Source organism: Dermochelys coriacea, chromosome 8 (genome assembly GCF_009764565.3).
Source record: "Dermochelys coriacea isolate rDerCor1 chromosome 8, rDerCor1.pri.v4, whole genome shotgun sequence".
Lineage (NCBI taxonomy): Eukaryota > Metazoa > Chordata > Testudines > Dermochelyidae > Dermochelys > Dermochelys coriacea.
The window spans coordinates 38,930,843-38,947,145 of NC_050075.1; the positions used below are offsets into that span (position 1 = coordinate 38,930,843).

The following is a 16,303-nucleotide window of genomic DNA, read 5'->3' on the forward strand; positions in this document are numbered from 1 at the left end:
GTTCAAGTTAGAATCATGTTTTTATGCAACTCCACTTGTGTCTCCAAGGAATAGCCCTGTCCCTGCTCCCCCCCGCAACCCTCTTGGATTTTTTTCCCACCCCAAGAGTTCTGCTCTACGAATGATTTGGGGGCAGGTCTCTGGCCTGTGCTATACAGGAGGTCAGGCTGGATGATCCCAATGGTCCTGTCTGACTTTAGAATCTATGAGTGCGTGTGAAATACACCCTGGACCTGCTTTGACCCAGACTAGATGAAGTATAACAGAATAATAGGGGACTAAGCGTGCCAGATTTGCCCCTACATGACCATTGACATTCACTGTGGCCAGAGCGCGCTGCACAGAGGGCTAAGGGTCTGCAGAGATGCATACCACATACATGGCAGGAACTAGAGATGCCGGGCCAGACTGTTGCTAGTGACATGAGTAGAGCCCTACCAAATTCACAATCCATTTTGGTCAATTTCACGGTCATAGGATTTTAAAAAGAGTAAATTTCATGATTTCAGCTTTTTAAATCTGAAATTTCAGTGTTGTAATTGTAGGCATCCTGACCCAAAAAGAAGGTGTGGGGGAGCAGTGGTGCTGGAACATTTTAAAAAGTGGGGGTGCTGAAAGCCAGCCCCCCTTACCCTTGTCCACTCCCCGACCCACCTGAGGCTGGGAGCAAAGCTTCAGGCGTGGGACTGGCAGCCAGAGCCCTGGGCCAGCTGCCCTGGACCGGCAGCACTCCCTGCATCTCTAGTTCCTGCACCTATGTGGGGGAGCTGCAAAGTTATTGTGGTACTGCTACCCTTACTTCTGCGCTCCTGCTGGCGGTGGTGCTGCCTTCAGAGCTGGGCAGCTGGAGAGCAGCGGCTGCTGGCAGGGAGCCCAGCTTTGAAGGCAGAGCCACCGCCAGCAGCAGCACAGAAGTAAGGATGACATGGTATGGTACTGCCACCCTTACTTCTGCACTGCTGCCTGCAGAGCTGGGCCCTCAGTCAGCAGCTGCTGCTCTCCGGCCAACCAGCTCTGAAGGCAGCGCAAAAGTAAAGGTGACAATACCGCAACCGCTGTAAAATAACCTTGCGACCCCCCGGCAACCCCCTTTTGGGTCAGGACTCCCAATTTGAGAAACGCTGTATAGTATAGAGTAAAAGCACACACAAGACCAGATTTCACAGGGGGAGACCAGATTTCACGGTCCCTGATGTGTTTTTCATGGGCGTGAATTTGGTAGGGCCCTAGACATGAGAGTAAGAAAAAGCCAATTCAAATACCGTGCAATGCTGCATGTGGAGCAGAGACCCTAGGACAGAGCCCAAGACTGCTCTATTGCCTTGAGAAGAGTTCACGGCCGGGTAATCCCAGACCAGCATGTCTGCTAAGGGGCAGAGGGAAAGCCAGGGCCACCCTGCTGATTCTAAGCAACACACGTGGCAAGCAGCATGTTCTCTCCACGATGCTTTCGTAATGCAGCATTATCAACAGCGTTGTCTGTGCATTGTGGGGCCCCATTGCAGCTGCCACAGAAGCATGGCGTGTCAGGAACTTGTGTTACCCAGCCCGTCTACTCCCCCTTGCTGCTGGGATTCACTTCCTGGCCAGTCCTTCCCACTCCAGCTGCATGGAGAGCTCTGCGGGCACAAATCCTGGCAGAACAAGCTGCATACAGCAGCAGCAGTGCTGGGTGCACTGGCCAGCAACAGGAGCAGCAGCACAGGAGCGGAGGATGGGTAACCAGTGGGCACAGTACAGGTGGTGCACATGGAACAAAGCCAGTAGCCAGAGGGATGCGTAGCCCTATGGACCTGCCCCCCACCTGCCAGACCCACCTCTGCCTTCCGGACGTTCTCGCTCACTTCTTCCATCCTTCTCTCCATGCTGGGCGTCTCCGCTTCAGGAGCCTGCTGCCTCCTGGCTTCCATCCTCTGCAGAACCTGCACAAGCCCAGGCCAGACTGAGCCCCACTGCCGCCTGGGGCTGCGGCTTCACCACAACCCCACCAGCCCCAGACCCCCGCCCCGGAGAGAGACCGAAACTACTGGGTTGGGGGCTGCCCTCACCTCCCCCGACGAGGCCAGAGACCCCCTGGCCATGCCCCATGAGAGTAGAGAGGTTGTTTGGGGGCAGGGAGAAGTGGATCCGTCCCCCACCGGAGGCACAGGACAAGCCCTGCAGCAAGGATGCTCGTTCTGCTCTGGGACGAACCCAGGGCTGGGGCTCAGCTGGACAGCCCTAGGCACTCACCTGCTTGCCATGAGTCTTTATTTTGTAGTCTCTGGCTGCCCGAGTGGCCCAGCGCCGAGCCTCCTTCTCCAGCCCGCTCTCCCCAGCGCTGCCACTCCTCGCCTCCAGGAGGCATGTCTAGGACAGAGTATCACAGGTCAGAGTGCATCCTGCCACCCCTGCTGCCAGCCCTCAGACAGGACTCTGGTGCACCTCTCCGGCTGCCTGGCACCATCCTGGGGGAGTCCTTTGTGCCAGGGAGTCCTTTGTCCCCACTGCTACGCGAGCCCAGCCTCCCATCTTACCTGGTCGGCGCCCGATGGCTGGAACTGCTGCTCAGGAGTTGGGGTGAAGGCAGTGTTATCCTGCAGGAACAGGAGGAGGCTCTGCTCCCTGCACACCTGCAGGAGCAACAGGGGGAGAGTGACCGGGGCAGCACACTGGCCCTGGGAGGGGATTGGGGTAGGGGCAGTCGGGGCCAAGTCACTGCTTGGTCACTAGGAACCCATGACCCATGGCAGTCCACATCCAAGCTGGGTGCAGGGGCACAGGCATGCCTGGGGGCTGGCACCATGCCAGGAGGTAGAGGTGTGGGGACAGCCAGCACTACACAAGGTGTGGAGATGGGATGGGACTGGCCCTTCCTTGCAAAGCAGGGCAGATCCCATTACCTGTGTGGAGGCCTCCAGGATCCCCTGAAACCGTTCCTGTGTGGCGTGGCAGGCCTCTAGTTCTGTCTGACTGACCAGGGTCAGGTGGTCCCGGAGCCGCTCGTACAAGTCACCATCCAGGGTCTGGAAAAGCACAATCAGGCCAGTTACTGGGGGGAGGACAGGGTTGGTGGGACTCCCGAAGAATGCCCTTGTGCGCCCGCAGGAGAGGAGAGTCCTCCTCTGAGCTCTGCTGCACAGGGGGAGGGATAGCTCAGTGGTTTGAGCATTGGCCTGCTAAACCCAGGGTTGTGAGCTCAATCCTTGAGGGGGCCATTTAGGGATCTGGGGCAAAAATTGGGGATAGCTTCTGCTTTTGAGCAGGGGGTTGGACTAGATGACCTCCTGAAGTCCCTTCCAACCCTGAGATTCTATGATCACACAGACCAGAGGAAAACTAGGACGGCTCCTCAAAGGACAAGAGAGCCCCCTACTGCCAGGGGAGAAGGCAGCCAGTGAATGGCAACAGGATAAGCTGAAGTGAGGTCTGCTTGGAGAAGGGGCTGGGGAGAAAGGCGTTAGAGGTGCACGGGGCTTCGTGTGGGTTCAGGCTGATCCATGATTTGCAGCTCCTGAGCCGGGCCCAACGGACATTCTGGAAAGAACTGAAGGGATGGCTGCTTGGCTTACGGGACAGGGCTGCACTCAGGGAAGGCAGGGCATCCCCCTAAGCTACTGTCCCAACACAGCATGAGCTTGTGTGGATCTCCCAGCTCCTGGCCTGACCCACCAGGGCGTGCTGTGGGAGGCAGGGCAGGAGTTCTGGCTGTAGGGGAGCTCACCATCCCAGCCTCTGCCAGGAAGGCTGCTGTAGTGCTGGGGAATCTCTTTCAGCCCATCAGCAGTTTCGCGCCAAATGACAATGGGCGTCTTCCCTGCCCGTGGGACACTAAGCTGGGGCTGCCCATTGGCAGCAACCTTGGACTCCTCCCCTCCCAGAATCAAGCGGTTCCACCATGCCTGATGTGCGGGAGAGGACCGAGCGCTGCATCCCCAGCCCTGGGAGCAGGTGGGTACATGCAGCAAACCCTCTAAGCCAAGAGCCACGCCCTGGTGCTCAAAGGTAGAGCCCAGGGGGCAGCTGCACAGGAGACATATCACAGGCTGCCCTGGACACTGGGGGGCCCAGGCAGGAGGGACCTGGCTTCAGGTCTCAGGGGAACCCCAACAGGAGGGAAAGGCCTTCACCCATTTTTGGTCCCAGCTGCACAGCAGATGCTTTTCAAAGCAAACCTGGAACTCCAGGACCTCAAGCCCACCGCCACCCAAGGCCTCTGCTCCCAGCTCTGCCACCCTCCTGGGGCAGGGCTAAGAGGCTCCTGCCTCCTCAGTGAGCTACACAGGGAACCTCCACAGGCCCCAGGATGCTGTCACCCTAGGGAACCCGGCAGAGAGAGGGGCTGGGGAACTCAGTAAAGCAGCAACACAGCTGGAAACAGCTCCAGGATTCGGGGTTGTCTCCCTCCCCTCTAGTCACTGGTTCCCACCTCCTGCCCCTAGACTGGCTCCTTATGGCAGGCAGGAGCATGAGTGCCCCAGCTGGAAGAGGGGCTGGCTGGCTGCAGGGCGAGGCTCTTCTACCTTCATGACGGCAGGCAGCTCGATGTGGTAGTAGTGTCCCAGGTGGGCATTGGCAGCTCCCAGCGTCAACAGGTATTCATTCCGCGCCACTGCCAGCTGCTGCGAGTACTCAGCCAGCTGCACAGAAAACTGTGGGTGGTGGGGAGAGCACAGCCTGGGTAATGGGGCAGAGCATGGCCAGCTGCCCGGTGTCCTCTGCGAGGAATCCCCCGATCAGCCCCAGCATCCCCCTCTCCCCACAATCAGCCCCTCCCTCAAAGGGCTCTGCCCTCCCCTCATATGGTGTCCCAGGGCCTCCCAGAAGCCCTGTACCCAAAGCACTGCCCCTCCCACAGGAAGAGCCAGGCTTTCCCCACTGTACCCGCCAGGCTCCCTTGACGAGAGGCCGGGCCTGCAACAACTCTGACCTTGGTGCTGAGCTTCTGCAAACTGGCCTTGGTGTGGAATATGCCATGGTCACTCCTCCGGAGCCTAGAGAAGGGACATGGTTATCAGTGCTCAGGTCGCTTCCCCTTCCCACAGGCCCCTCCAAGACAGGCACACTCACCCCACACCAAGGGAGCCATGCCTGCAGTGGGGGCTCTCTCTAGGCCCCACAGAGCACCCTGCTCTCATGGGGTGCAGCCAGAGGCAGAGGTGGGTGGTCAGGAGATCCCTCCCCAGGACTGGTGGGATCATGTTTCCTGCATGGACCATCTGACCAACACCCAGACACCTGGTGCCCTCTACCAGATGCCCTTACAGGCCCCCCCAGCCCCAATCCACAGGGCAGGTGCTGCTTGCTCACCGGGCCTCCACATCAGTCGCTTTCTCCTTGGCCACCTCGCTGACCCGCCGCAGATGCATGTAGCGCTTCTTGGCTTTGCCCACTTCCTTCACTGTCTCCAGGAGCTCTGCCTGTACCCTCTGCAGCTGCTCCGTGCTCTGGGGCAGAGAGGGGGTGTGAGCCCCACAGTCCCTCCCCCAGCCCACCCGGTGCCTGCCCCCTGCTCTGGGAAGCCCTCTGAAGAGCAGGAGGTTGGGGCCTGTACCCCAGTCTCTCCTCCCCTCCCCCACCTCCACAGACTGTACCTTTTTGAGCAGGTGTTCCTTGGACAGTCGGGTGGTTTTAGCCACCTCCAGACTCAGGCTGCGGTAATTCTCTGAGGCTGCCACCCGGGCCTGCCCGGTGCACACCGTGCTGTCAATTGCCCCCTTCCAGACGGCAAAGGCACTCCTGCAGGGAACGGACACTGGAAGGAGTCTGGCTGCCCCCACGGAGCGGAGCAGAGCAGCCCCTCTCCCCCACACTGGCCCTGTCTCCCACCCCGTCTCCACAGCAGCTGCCCCAGCTCCCCTATTGCACCTGGATGGCCAACCTGCTCCAGGGACCCCATGGCTCCCAGACCCTGAATGGAGAGCCTTGGGTCGGGTACTGTGCACAGCCCAGCCTGGCTGGCTCTTCCCTGGGTTTCTGCCGACGTGCAGTCCCAGATCTATCTCAGGGCCATTATCCAGCCCTGCCTCTGAAAGTAGCAAAGCCATTTCCTGAGCTTCTGTCCACCCGCCTCAGTTGCCTGAGCCCCACCCACATCCTGCATCAGCCTTGCGAACGACTGGCCATGCTTGCAGGCCATGGCAGAATCGCTGCTGTCCAGCTGATTTTTGGGAAGCCCTGTCCCTCAGGATCTAACACTGCTGCCCAGAAAGTCTGATCCAGAAAAACCCCGTTATTACAGCACAAAGCACCCCCACATGCTTCTCCACAGCCCCTGCAGAACATGACATGGACTAATGCTGCATGGCCTCCGATAGCTCCCTCCCCAGCTGCCTTTCCCTTCTCGCCCACTCCAGCTCCTAGCTCTCCCCTCCCACTGGCCTCCACTCAGTAGCTTTGGATTTCTCTCTGGCCCTGGACTTTTCTTCTCTCCCCACATGCGCTACATCAGCAAGGCAGGACATCTCCACCTCTGAAACACTACCCCTGCCCTCCCCTGTGCGGAGACCCTCTCTGAGCCTTCCTCTCCTGTACCTCTTCCTCCTCATCCCCACCCAACCTCCAGCTCCCCAGACCAGGGCTGCCCTCCTTCCACACAGGAAGAGGTGCAATCCTCAAACTTGGGCTCCCAGCAGGCACCACAGTGCAGGGGACAAGAGCCCCCATTTTAAAGCCCTTGGGGGAAGAGGCAGATTACCATTTTGAGGGGCCCTAGGCTAGAATAAGTGGGGGCCACTCCCCACCCCTTTTGCCTGCAGTCACCCTTGCCCCCCGCCTCTCCTCAGCACTCCTGCTGGGGAAATGACCTCCGGGATCTAATTTGGATATGGATAGAGCCCTTTTTAATGTCTTTAATAAAGTAAATACTAATGGAAACTGCGTGATCTTGGGAGACTTTAACTTCCGAGATATAGACTGGAGGACCAGTGCTAGTAATAATAATAGGGCTCAGATTTTCCTAGATGCAATAGCTGATGGATTCCTTCATCAAGTAGTTGCTGAACCGACTAGAGGGGATGCCATTTTAGATTTAATTTTGGTGAGTAGCGAGGACCTCATAGAAGAAATGGTTGTAGGGGACAATCTTGGCTCAAGTGATCATGAGCTAATTCAGTTCAAACTAAATGGAAGGATTAACAAAAATAAATCTGCAACTAGGGTTTTTGATTTCAAAAGGGCTGACTTTCAAAAATTAAGGAAATTAGTTAGGGAAGTGGATTGGACTGAAGAACTTATGGATCTAAAGGTAGAGGAGGCCTGGGATTACTTTAAATCAAAGCTGCAGAAGCTATCGGAAGCCTGTATCCCAAGAAAGGGGAAAAAATTAATAGGAAGGAGTTGTAGACCAAGCTGGATGAGCAAGCATCTTAGAGAGGTGATTAAGAAGAAGCAGAAAGCATACAGGGAGTGGAAGATGGGAGGGATCAGCAAGGAAAGCTACCTAATTGAGGTCAGAACATGTAGGGATAAAGTGAGACAGGCTAAAAGTCGAGTAGAGTTGGACCTTGCAAAGGGAATTAAAACCAATAGTAAAAGGTTCTATAGCCATATAAATAAGAAGAAAACTAAGAAAGAAGAAGTGGGGCCGCTTAACACTGAGGATGGAGTGGAGGTTAAAGATAATCTAGACATGGCCCAATATCTAAACAAATACTTTGCCTCGGTCTTTAATAAGGCTAAAGAGAATCTTAGGGATAATGGTAGCATGACAAATGGGAATGAGGATATAGAGGTAGATATTACTATATCTGAGGTAGAAGCGAAACTGAAACAGCTTAATGGGACTAAATCGGGGGGCCCAGATAATCTTCATCCAAGAATATTAAAGGAATTGGCACCTGAAATTGCAAGCCCATTAGCAAGAATTTTTAATGAATCTGTAAACTCAGGAGTAGTACCGAATGATTGGAGAATTGCTAATATAGTTCCTATTTTTAAGAAAGGGAAAAAAAGTGATCCGGGTAACTACAGGTCAGTTAGTTTGACATCTGTAGTATGCAAGGTCCTGGAAAAAATTTTGAAGGAGAAATTAGTTAAGGACACTGAAGTCAATGGTAAATGGGACAAAATACAACATGGTTTTACAAAAGGTAGATCGTGCCAAACCAACCTAATCTCCTTTTTTGAAAAGGTAACAGATTTTTTAGATAAAGGAAATGCAGTGGATCTAATTTACCTCGATTTCAGTAAGGCATTTGATACCGTGCCACATGGGGAATTATTAGTTAAATTGGAGAAGATGGGGATCAATATGAACATCAAAAGGTGGATAAGGAATTGGTTAAAGGGGAGACTGCAACGGGTCCTACTGAAAGGCGAACTGTCAGGTTGGAGGGAGGTTACCAGTGGAGTTCCTCAGGGATCAGTTTTGGCACCAATCTTATTTAATCTTTTTATTACTGACCTTGGCACAAAAAGTGGGAGTGTACTAATAAAGTTTGTAGATGATACAAAGCTGGGAGGTATTGCCAATTCAGAGAAGGATCGGGATATTATACAGGAGGATCTGGATGACCTTGTAAACTGGAGTAATAGTAATAGGATGAAATTTAATAGTGAGAAGTGTAAGGTTATGCATTTAGGGATTAATAACAAGAATATTAGTTATAAGCTGGGGACGCATCAATTAGAAGTAATGGAAGAGGAGAAGGACCTTGGAGTATTGGTTGATCATAGGATGACTATGAGCTGCCAATGTGATATGGCTGTGAAAAAAGCTAATGCGGTTTTGGGATGCATCAGGAGAGGCATTTCCAGTAGGGATAAGGAGGTTTTAGTACCATTATACAAGGCACTGGTGAGACCTCACCTAGAATACTGTGTGCAGTTCTGGTCTCCCATGTTTAAAAAGGATGAATTCAAACTGGAGCAGGTACAGAGAAGGGCTACTAGGATGATCCGAGGAATGGAAAACTTGTCTTATGAAAGGAGACTTAAGGAGCTTGGCTTGTTTAGCCTAACTAAAAGAAGGTTGAGGGGAGATATGATTGCTCTCTATAAATATATCAGAGGGATAAATACAGGAGAGGGAGAGGAATTATTTAAGCTCAGCACCAATGTGGACACAAGAACAAATGGGTATAAACTGGCCACCAGGAAGTTTAGACTTGAAATCAGACGAAGGTTTTTAACCATCAGAGGAGTGAAGTTTTGGAATAGCCTTCCAAGGGAAGCAGTGGGAGCAAAAGATCTATCTGGTTTTAAGATTCTACTTGATAAGTTTATGGAGGAGATGGTATGATGGGATAATGGGATTTTGGTAAGTAATTGATCTTTAAATATTCAGGGTAAATAGGCCAAATCCCCTGAGATGGGATATTAGATGGATGGGATCTGAGTTACCCAGGAAAGAATTTTCTGTAGTATCTGGCTGGTGAATCTTGCCCATATGCTCAGGGTTTAGCTGATTGCCATATTTGGGGTCGGGAAGGAATTTTCCTCCAGGGCAGATTGGAGAGACCCTGGAGGTTTTTCGCCTTCCTCTGTAGCATGAGGCATGGTTGACTTGAGGGAGGCTTCTCTGCTCCTTGAAGTCTTTAAACCATGATTTAAGGACTTCAATAGCTCAGACATGGGTGAGGTTTTTCATAGGAGTGGGTGGGTGAGATTCTGTGGCCTGCGCTGTGCAGGAGGTCAGACTAGATGATCAGAATGGTCCCTTCTGACCTTAGTATCTATGAATCTATGAGGTTGGGGCATGGGGGCTTGCCATGGTGCTCCTGCCAGGGAGTGGGGGAAGCCCCTACACCCCAATCCCATTCCCCAGCAGAAGCACTGGGTGGGTGGGCAGAGCAGGGCACGGGGGCACCCATTTTTCCAGGGCCCCGCAATTAGCGTGGGCCCCACTGGCCCAGTAACTAATCCACCACTGCTTCATGGGTTGCTCCAATGAGCCAACAGGTCTTATCTCCTGGCCCCTATATGTCTTTCCTCTCTGCAACTCCTGTTGCCTGTACTGAGCTTCCTGCATCTCTCTACCTCTGACTCTTGCCCCTCATATCTCCCAGGTGAAAACCTCTCTGCTCTCCACTGCCCCTCTCATATACCAGAAAATAAATAGCTCTGGACAGTGTTCAGAGGGAGCACCTTCCCCCTAGAATACCAGAGCTCTCAAGAACGCCACATGTATGCACACGCACTCCCATACACACACACACGTGCCACTGCAGTACATGATTAAACTCTGCCGCATTTCACCCCAGAAATGGCTGAATTTTCGTGGTAGATAAGGGACTCTCACACAGGTATCACTCATTCTGTAAATGCAGTCACCTCTGGGGAGAAACATGGCAAAGTTTAACAATACACTGCAATGCCACAAAACCTGTTTGGGGAATGGGAAGCAAAGAAGAATTTAATTGTGATGCTGGCAGCTTGTGCCAGGGTCCTAAGTCTTGCTGAACACTTACAAATGCATAGCTGGAAACCAGTCTTTCTTCCCTGTGTGTTGGCACAATCAAAATAGATGTTAGATGTGAAGTTGATAAGAATGTGATTAGTGTTTTATAAAATGCTTGTAGGATGCTGCATGTATTGTCCTCACTCATCTACGCCCCATGTTATAAAGTGATAGCAAGCATCTGCATTGTAAACCTCTGTGACTGCGTAACTCACCACACAGGGAAAAAGCCTTGTGTAATGCAAACGATGGGCTCTGACAAGATGTTAAGTCTTGTTCATTAAATGTAAAGGAGCCATTGGGTGTGAGATCAAGGCCCAAAGACTTTAAGTGCTTTCCATCCCATGAAGAAGGGACTTGCATGGGAACTGTTGCGATTGGCTTGATTTCTGAGGAAATAAGATATAAAAATGCCTCACAAGGAAAACAGACCATCTCTTTGCTGCTTGAAGCAAACAAGTCCAGGGCCAGAGACTCTATACTGAAGTGAGAGATCTTCCAGGGTTATCCCTGGGTTTGCCCAGAAAGACATTTTGAATGGACAGATTATTACATCTCTGTCATCTTTAGGAATCATACATGGCAACTCACTCGTGTATACATTTGCTTGCTTCAACCTGTAAATAACCCATTTCTTTATCTAGAGGTTTATTAACCAGGAAAATTTATTACAGGATTGGCTACAGGCATTGTCTTTGGTGTAAGACCTACAGTACCAGTTGATCTGGGAGTAAGTGACTGATCTCTTGGGACTGGAAGCAATCTGAATATTGTGTGATTTTTTGGTGTAAGTGACCATTTATCGCTAAGTCCACCTTGCCTGGGTAGCAACATAGACTAGAGAGTTTGAGGGGACTGTCTGTGACTCCATGGTGAGACTGGTACAGTGATCCACGAGTTCACAGTTATTACTGGGTTGATGAAATCTAATTATAGAACACACTGCCAGCTTGGGGTATCTGCCCTGTTTCTGACAGTCTGCCCTCAGTTGGCACTCAGTATCATGAGCCTTCAGACAGCATGACACCCCTCTCCAGTTCAAACGGGCAGAAAGATAATTGCCCACTTTCAGTACCAAGAAATTCCAACGGCCAAGGCACAAAGGCTGTGTCTGTACCAAGCATTCACAGCTCTCTCCCCACGGTTGGCCTAGGACTGCTCAAGCTCTGCCTGGGCTAGCAATGGTAGAAAGACCCATGATGGCTAGACAAGGGTGAAATGCCCACAGCCAACTCTACAGAACTGCTCCCACCCGGGTAGGGGAACAGGGGAACAGCAGGGAAAATGCTGAAATTCTACTCTAATAGCATTAGCTAGCAGGTGCCTCCCACCCCAAGGCCTAGCTACACCATCCTCCTTCCCCAACATCCGCATAGATCTACACCCTGATATAGACACCACCCTGCCCACAAGACCTAGCCGCACCCGCTCTGGGATCTACACAACAGACACCCCTGCACCCCAGACATCCCCATGTCCCCCTACCCTGACACCCCTGGGGATGTACACTCCAAAACAGAAACCCCAATAATCTAGCCTCTCCCCCATGCACTGTTCCTCTGGGATCTAGCCCCCTGCACCCACCCACATGCACTCTCTCCCCTCCTCGCTGATCAGCTGCCATAGCTAGGCCATCTTCCGCAGCAGGGCTGGGGGGGGGGGGTCTCTGCTCCAGTGCAGCTGGGAGTAGCACCACCTCTGCTTGAGCGCTGCTCCATCCCCCTCAGAGCCCCCGGCACAATTCCCTGCTGGCTGAAAATCCGGGACATTCAAAATGGGCCTGAGAGTGAAGCTGCCAAGTCCATGTACAGAACCAGCCAAACTGTCAGTGTGAGCTCAGGAACCTCCTGCTGGTTCAGCACTTGCACGTGCCATGCCATGCAGGGAGGCACCTGACAAAGACTTCAGGAACCTCACTGCAGTAACCTCACCCCATTGTTTACATTCTTGGCCTGAATTAGCTCTGACCTCCCCACAGCCAGCACTCCTGCCCCATTCCTCATAGCGCCCTCTGCTGAGAGAGGCTGGGGCTGGAGTACCTGGGAGCTCCCCACAGCCAGTGCTCCTGCCCCATTCCTCAGAGTGCCCCCTGCTGGCAAAGGTGGTGAGCTTTACTAATAATTGGGACAAATGTATCCTGCTTGTGAACCTAACTGTGGGAAGTGGCTAAAGATTTATGAAATGTTCCGATAACAATAAAGGTTGATGGGAAAAGGTGCAAAAAGGAGACAGGGAAACGGAATTAGTCCAAATAAAAAGGCTCCTGCTATCACTCAAGGATTGTACTAGGATCAGGCCTGGTGAACAAGAGAAGTGTGGGAATGGAAATTAATGGACCAAAATAGGGTTGCCAACTTTCTAATTGCACAAACCTGAACACTCTTTCCCCATCCTGTTCCTTCCCTGAGGCCCTGCTCACTCCACCCCTGCCTCCATCTCTCGCTCTCCCCCACCCTCACTCACTTTTACCAGGCTGGGACAGGGGATTGGGGTGAAGGAGGAGGTGAGGGCTCCAGCTGGGGGTGTAGGCTCTGGGGGGGCAGAAATGGGGGTTCAGGGCATGGGAGAGGGCTCTGGGCTGGGGCAGAGGGTTGGGGTGCAGGAGGGGGTGAGGGCTGTGGGCTCTGGAGTGCAGAAGGGCTGGGGCCAAGGGTTTCAAAGTGCAGGAGGGGGCTCAAGGGTGGGGGTTTGGGGTGCAGGCTCTGGGAGGGAGTTTAGGTGCAGAAGGGAGCTAAGGGCTGAGGCAAAGTGTTGGCGGGGGGGCTCTGGGAGGGAGTTTGGGTGTGGGAGCGGTTCCAACCTGGGGTAGGGTGTGGGGTGCGCTTACCTCGGGCAGCTCCTGGAAGCAGCCAGCATGTCTGGCTCCTAGGCTCAGGAGCAGCCAGGAGGCTCTGTGTGCTGCCCCTGCTGAGGAGCTGGTGCTTGCGGTGGGGGAAGCACACAAAGACCCCCTGGCCACCCCTCTGCCTAGGAGCCGGACATGCCAGTCGCTTCTGGGAGCCATGCAGAGCCAGGGCAGGCAGGGAGCCTCCCTTAGCCCTGTTGCGCCGCCAACTGGACTTTGGCCTATTAAAATCTCCCAGATCGCCTTTAATAGTTACCGGAAGATTGAGGCCGATTCTGGGAGACCCCCGGCCAATCCGGGAAGGTTGGCAACCCTAACTGGCAATTAGATCTAATTGGTGACCAACATACTGAGAGGATGGGCTAGTCCGCCAACACTGCTCCTTGTGTTCTCAGAAAGAAACTTCGGGGGAGGGAGAGGGGTGCTGGCTACTGAGACGCTGGCTGGCTGAGAAAAGGGAAAAGAGTGAGCTTCGCCATCATGGCTGCTACTCCAACTGTCTCCTGGGACCCCAGCCTTCTTAGTCCTAACCCTGAGAGCTGTCCTGACCAGATCAGACCAGAGAGAGGTACCCACATAGCATCACCGCCTCCACCGGCTCTGATTGAATCCCAACCACCACCTGGGATGGGAGACTGCTTTCCCCCTCCCCCCTCATGTGTCTTTTTTCTTCCCTACCTTCTTTATTTCTTCTCTTTCCTCTTCTCTTCTCCCCCTTCCCCTTTTTCCGTCTGTCTAATATAAGTCTGGCTTAACCGGCCAAGACTGCATATTTTGCAACACTTCTGTGAGTCTGGCATCAAAGAAGCAGCTCAAAGCAATGCCCTAATCAGCCTGATACTGGTACTAGTTTGCCAGGACTCAGGGCAGCTAATCAGACCATGTGCTGGGCCTGTTTTGTTCCAGCAGTGAGGCTGTGAATGAAAGTCAACACCAGAGCCAGAAGCTGCATTTTCTGCCCTTGCTGTTCTCATCTCTCCCCTTTGGTGTGTGTTTGGCTTGTTTTGTTTTCTAGACAGCAGGATCAGCCTTTAACAATTCCAGCTCACTTCTTTTCCCCGAAAGGCCAGTTATTACCATCTCTGATACCATCTAAGAGATTGTCCAATGAGGGCTTTTCCTTCTAAAGACTCTCCAGCTAAGGGGAAGGGACCCAGAGATGTGGTTACACTGACAGCCTGACTTAATACTTCACATTTCAAACACTTGAACTGTTTGTTCTCCTTTGCTGTATCTTCAATAACAGGCTGCTTAATGGGGTGTTGCCACAGTAAGATCCTGGCTGGGGTCTCTGGGTAGCAAACCCTGACCCTTGTTTAACCCTGTTTAGTGCTGGACAGTGAGTGAGTGGGTCACGTTAACACCTCTGACTCTTTGGGTCCATATATTTCACCTACTTATTCATCCCCAAACGGTTCTAGAGCAACCGTCCCTCATTCAAACTGGGTACCCAGGCTCAGCCCATATGTTGCTGGCCTGTGTACTGCAATGGTGCTGGCTGAAGTTATTGCTGACTGGCGTGGGCAAGCAATAAGGCTGCCATCCCCAGAAACCTTCAGGAGAGGATTTCAGGGCACCTCCATGAAAATTTAATCAAGATCTCTCAGGAGGATTCCTGTGACAGCGTGGGGCACAGGTCACTTGCTGGAGGATTCTCTGCACCTTGAAGTTTATAAACCACAATTTGAGGACTTCAATAGCTCAGACATAAGTTAGGGGTTTATTACAGGAGTTGGTGGGTGAGATTCCATGGCCTGCATTGTGCAGGAGGTCAGACTAGACAATCATAATGGTCCCGTCTGACCTTAAAGTCTATGAGTCTAAGTTAACAGACTAGAGCTCCCCCAACAGCCCGCTCTCCTGTTCTGCTTCCTACAGCGCCCCTGCAGGGGAAGGCTGGGACTGGAGTTACTCTGAGCTCCCTACAGCTGGTGTTCCTATGCTATTCTTTATAGTGCCTCCTGCTGGCAAGTCCACGACTAATGTAGCAGAGAGCTGCCCCTGGCTGGAGCTCCCTCACAGCCCCAGATGCTAGCCCAGTACAAACAGCGCGTGGCTAGCCGGCTCAGGCCCCAGCGAGCTGTCCCACCTGGAGTCGTTGGTCTCACTTCGGCCCCGCTGCCAGTCTCTCTTCAGGAACTGACCCGCCAGCCTCTGCAGTGCCTGCAAATAAACCCTAGATCAGTCACTGGTGCGTCTCCTCTACCGGCCCCACCTGGGGCTTCCAGCCAATGAGGGGAGGAGGCTTCTCCCAGACGGGGCTCGCACCCATGACACCAAGCTCCTCCGCCTCCTGGTTTGTTCCCAGCAATGCCCCACTCAGAGAACAAAACCACGGCTGTTCCTATGCACACTGCACTTGTCCCAGCAGCCCCCCCAACCCCCCAGGGCATACTTCCCACACCAGGATAGTCAGAAGAACTGGGGAATGAGCGTGGCACCGACCAAGACTGTGCAGTCACTCAGCCGGGTACAGAGTCAAGTGCGTTGTCTCTAACCATGAGCCCTCCCCCCCCCCCCCGGGCCTCCCTCTGGGAGAGGCCGGCAATGGAGCAGCGAGGAACCAGCACTAATGCACCTCTCCCTCCAGCGCCTCCTGCTGCGGGAGGCTGAGAGCGCCCCAAGGCCAGAGTTTGGCCATTGCTCTCTGCCCTTTTGGGCCCTTTGCTGCCTGCGACAACAATGAAATGGGAGTGAGAAATGGAGAGGCAGTGCAAGCAAAGGGATAGAATGAGTGGGACGGGAGGCCAGCAACAGAGCGAGGCAGCTGGAGAGCGAGAGCACAAGTATCTATTACAGGAGAACCCTGGTCTGCAAGGGAGGCAGGAAACGAGGCAGCTGAGTGGAGCAGGGGTGATGGAGTCACAAACCAAGAGCAGGCCTACACTCAGAAGGCTTGGCCAGGGTGGTTATACCACTGTCCTACACTGGCAACGTGGTCCTTACATAGATGCAGCTCAGCCTGGCAAACTGTATTTGGACCAGCCCATCTTAATCCAGTCCCCTCAGTGAAATAAGCCACTCTGGCAAAGATGCAATATGATGAGGGTTTGTGTTATCATCTCAGTGCGGCTGTGCCT

At 53.2% G+C, this 16,303-nt stretch overlaps 1 protein-coding gene across 3 annotated transcripts in view; it reads right to left on the bottom strand.

Moving 5' to 3' along the window:
- Positions 1–16,303, bottom strand: part of FCHSD1 (FCH and double SH3 domains 1) — a 28,411-nt gene that overhangs the window by 5,554 nt on the left and 6,554 nt on the right. For all 3 annotated transcript variants that reach the window (XM_038412706.2, XM_043491461.1, XM_043491462.1), the window contains exons 4-12: positions 15,313–15,386; positions 5,574–5,718; positions 5,290–5,426; positions 4,910–4,973; positions 4,503–4,631; positions 2,883–3,005; positions 2,517–2,612; positions 2,233–2,349; positions 1,818–1,922 (exon numbers count right to left, since the gene is read on the bottom strand). In XM_038412706.2, the coding sequence (XP_038268634.1) occupies positions 1,818–1,922; positions 2,233–2,349; positions 2,517–2,612; positions 2,883–3,005; positions 4,503–4,631; positions 4,910–4,973; positions 5,290–5,426; positions 5,574–5,718; positions 15,313–15,386 (990 nt within the window). The remainder of the gene's footprint in view (positions 1–1,817; positions 1,923–2,232; positions 2,350–2,516; positions 2,613–2,882; positions 3,006–4,502; positions 4,632–4,909; positions 4,974–5,289; positions 5,427–5,573; positions 5,719–15,312; positions 15,387–16,303) is intronic.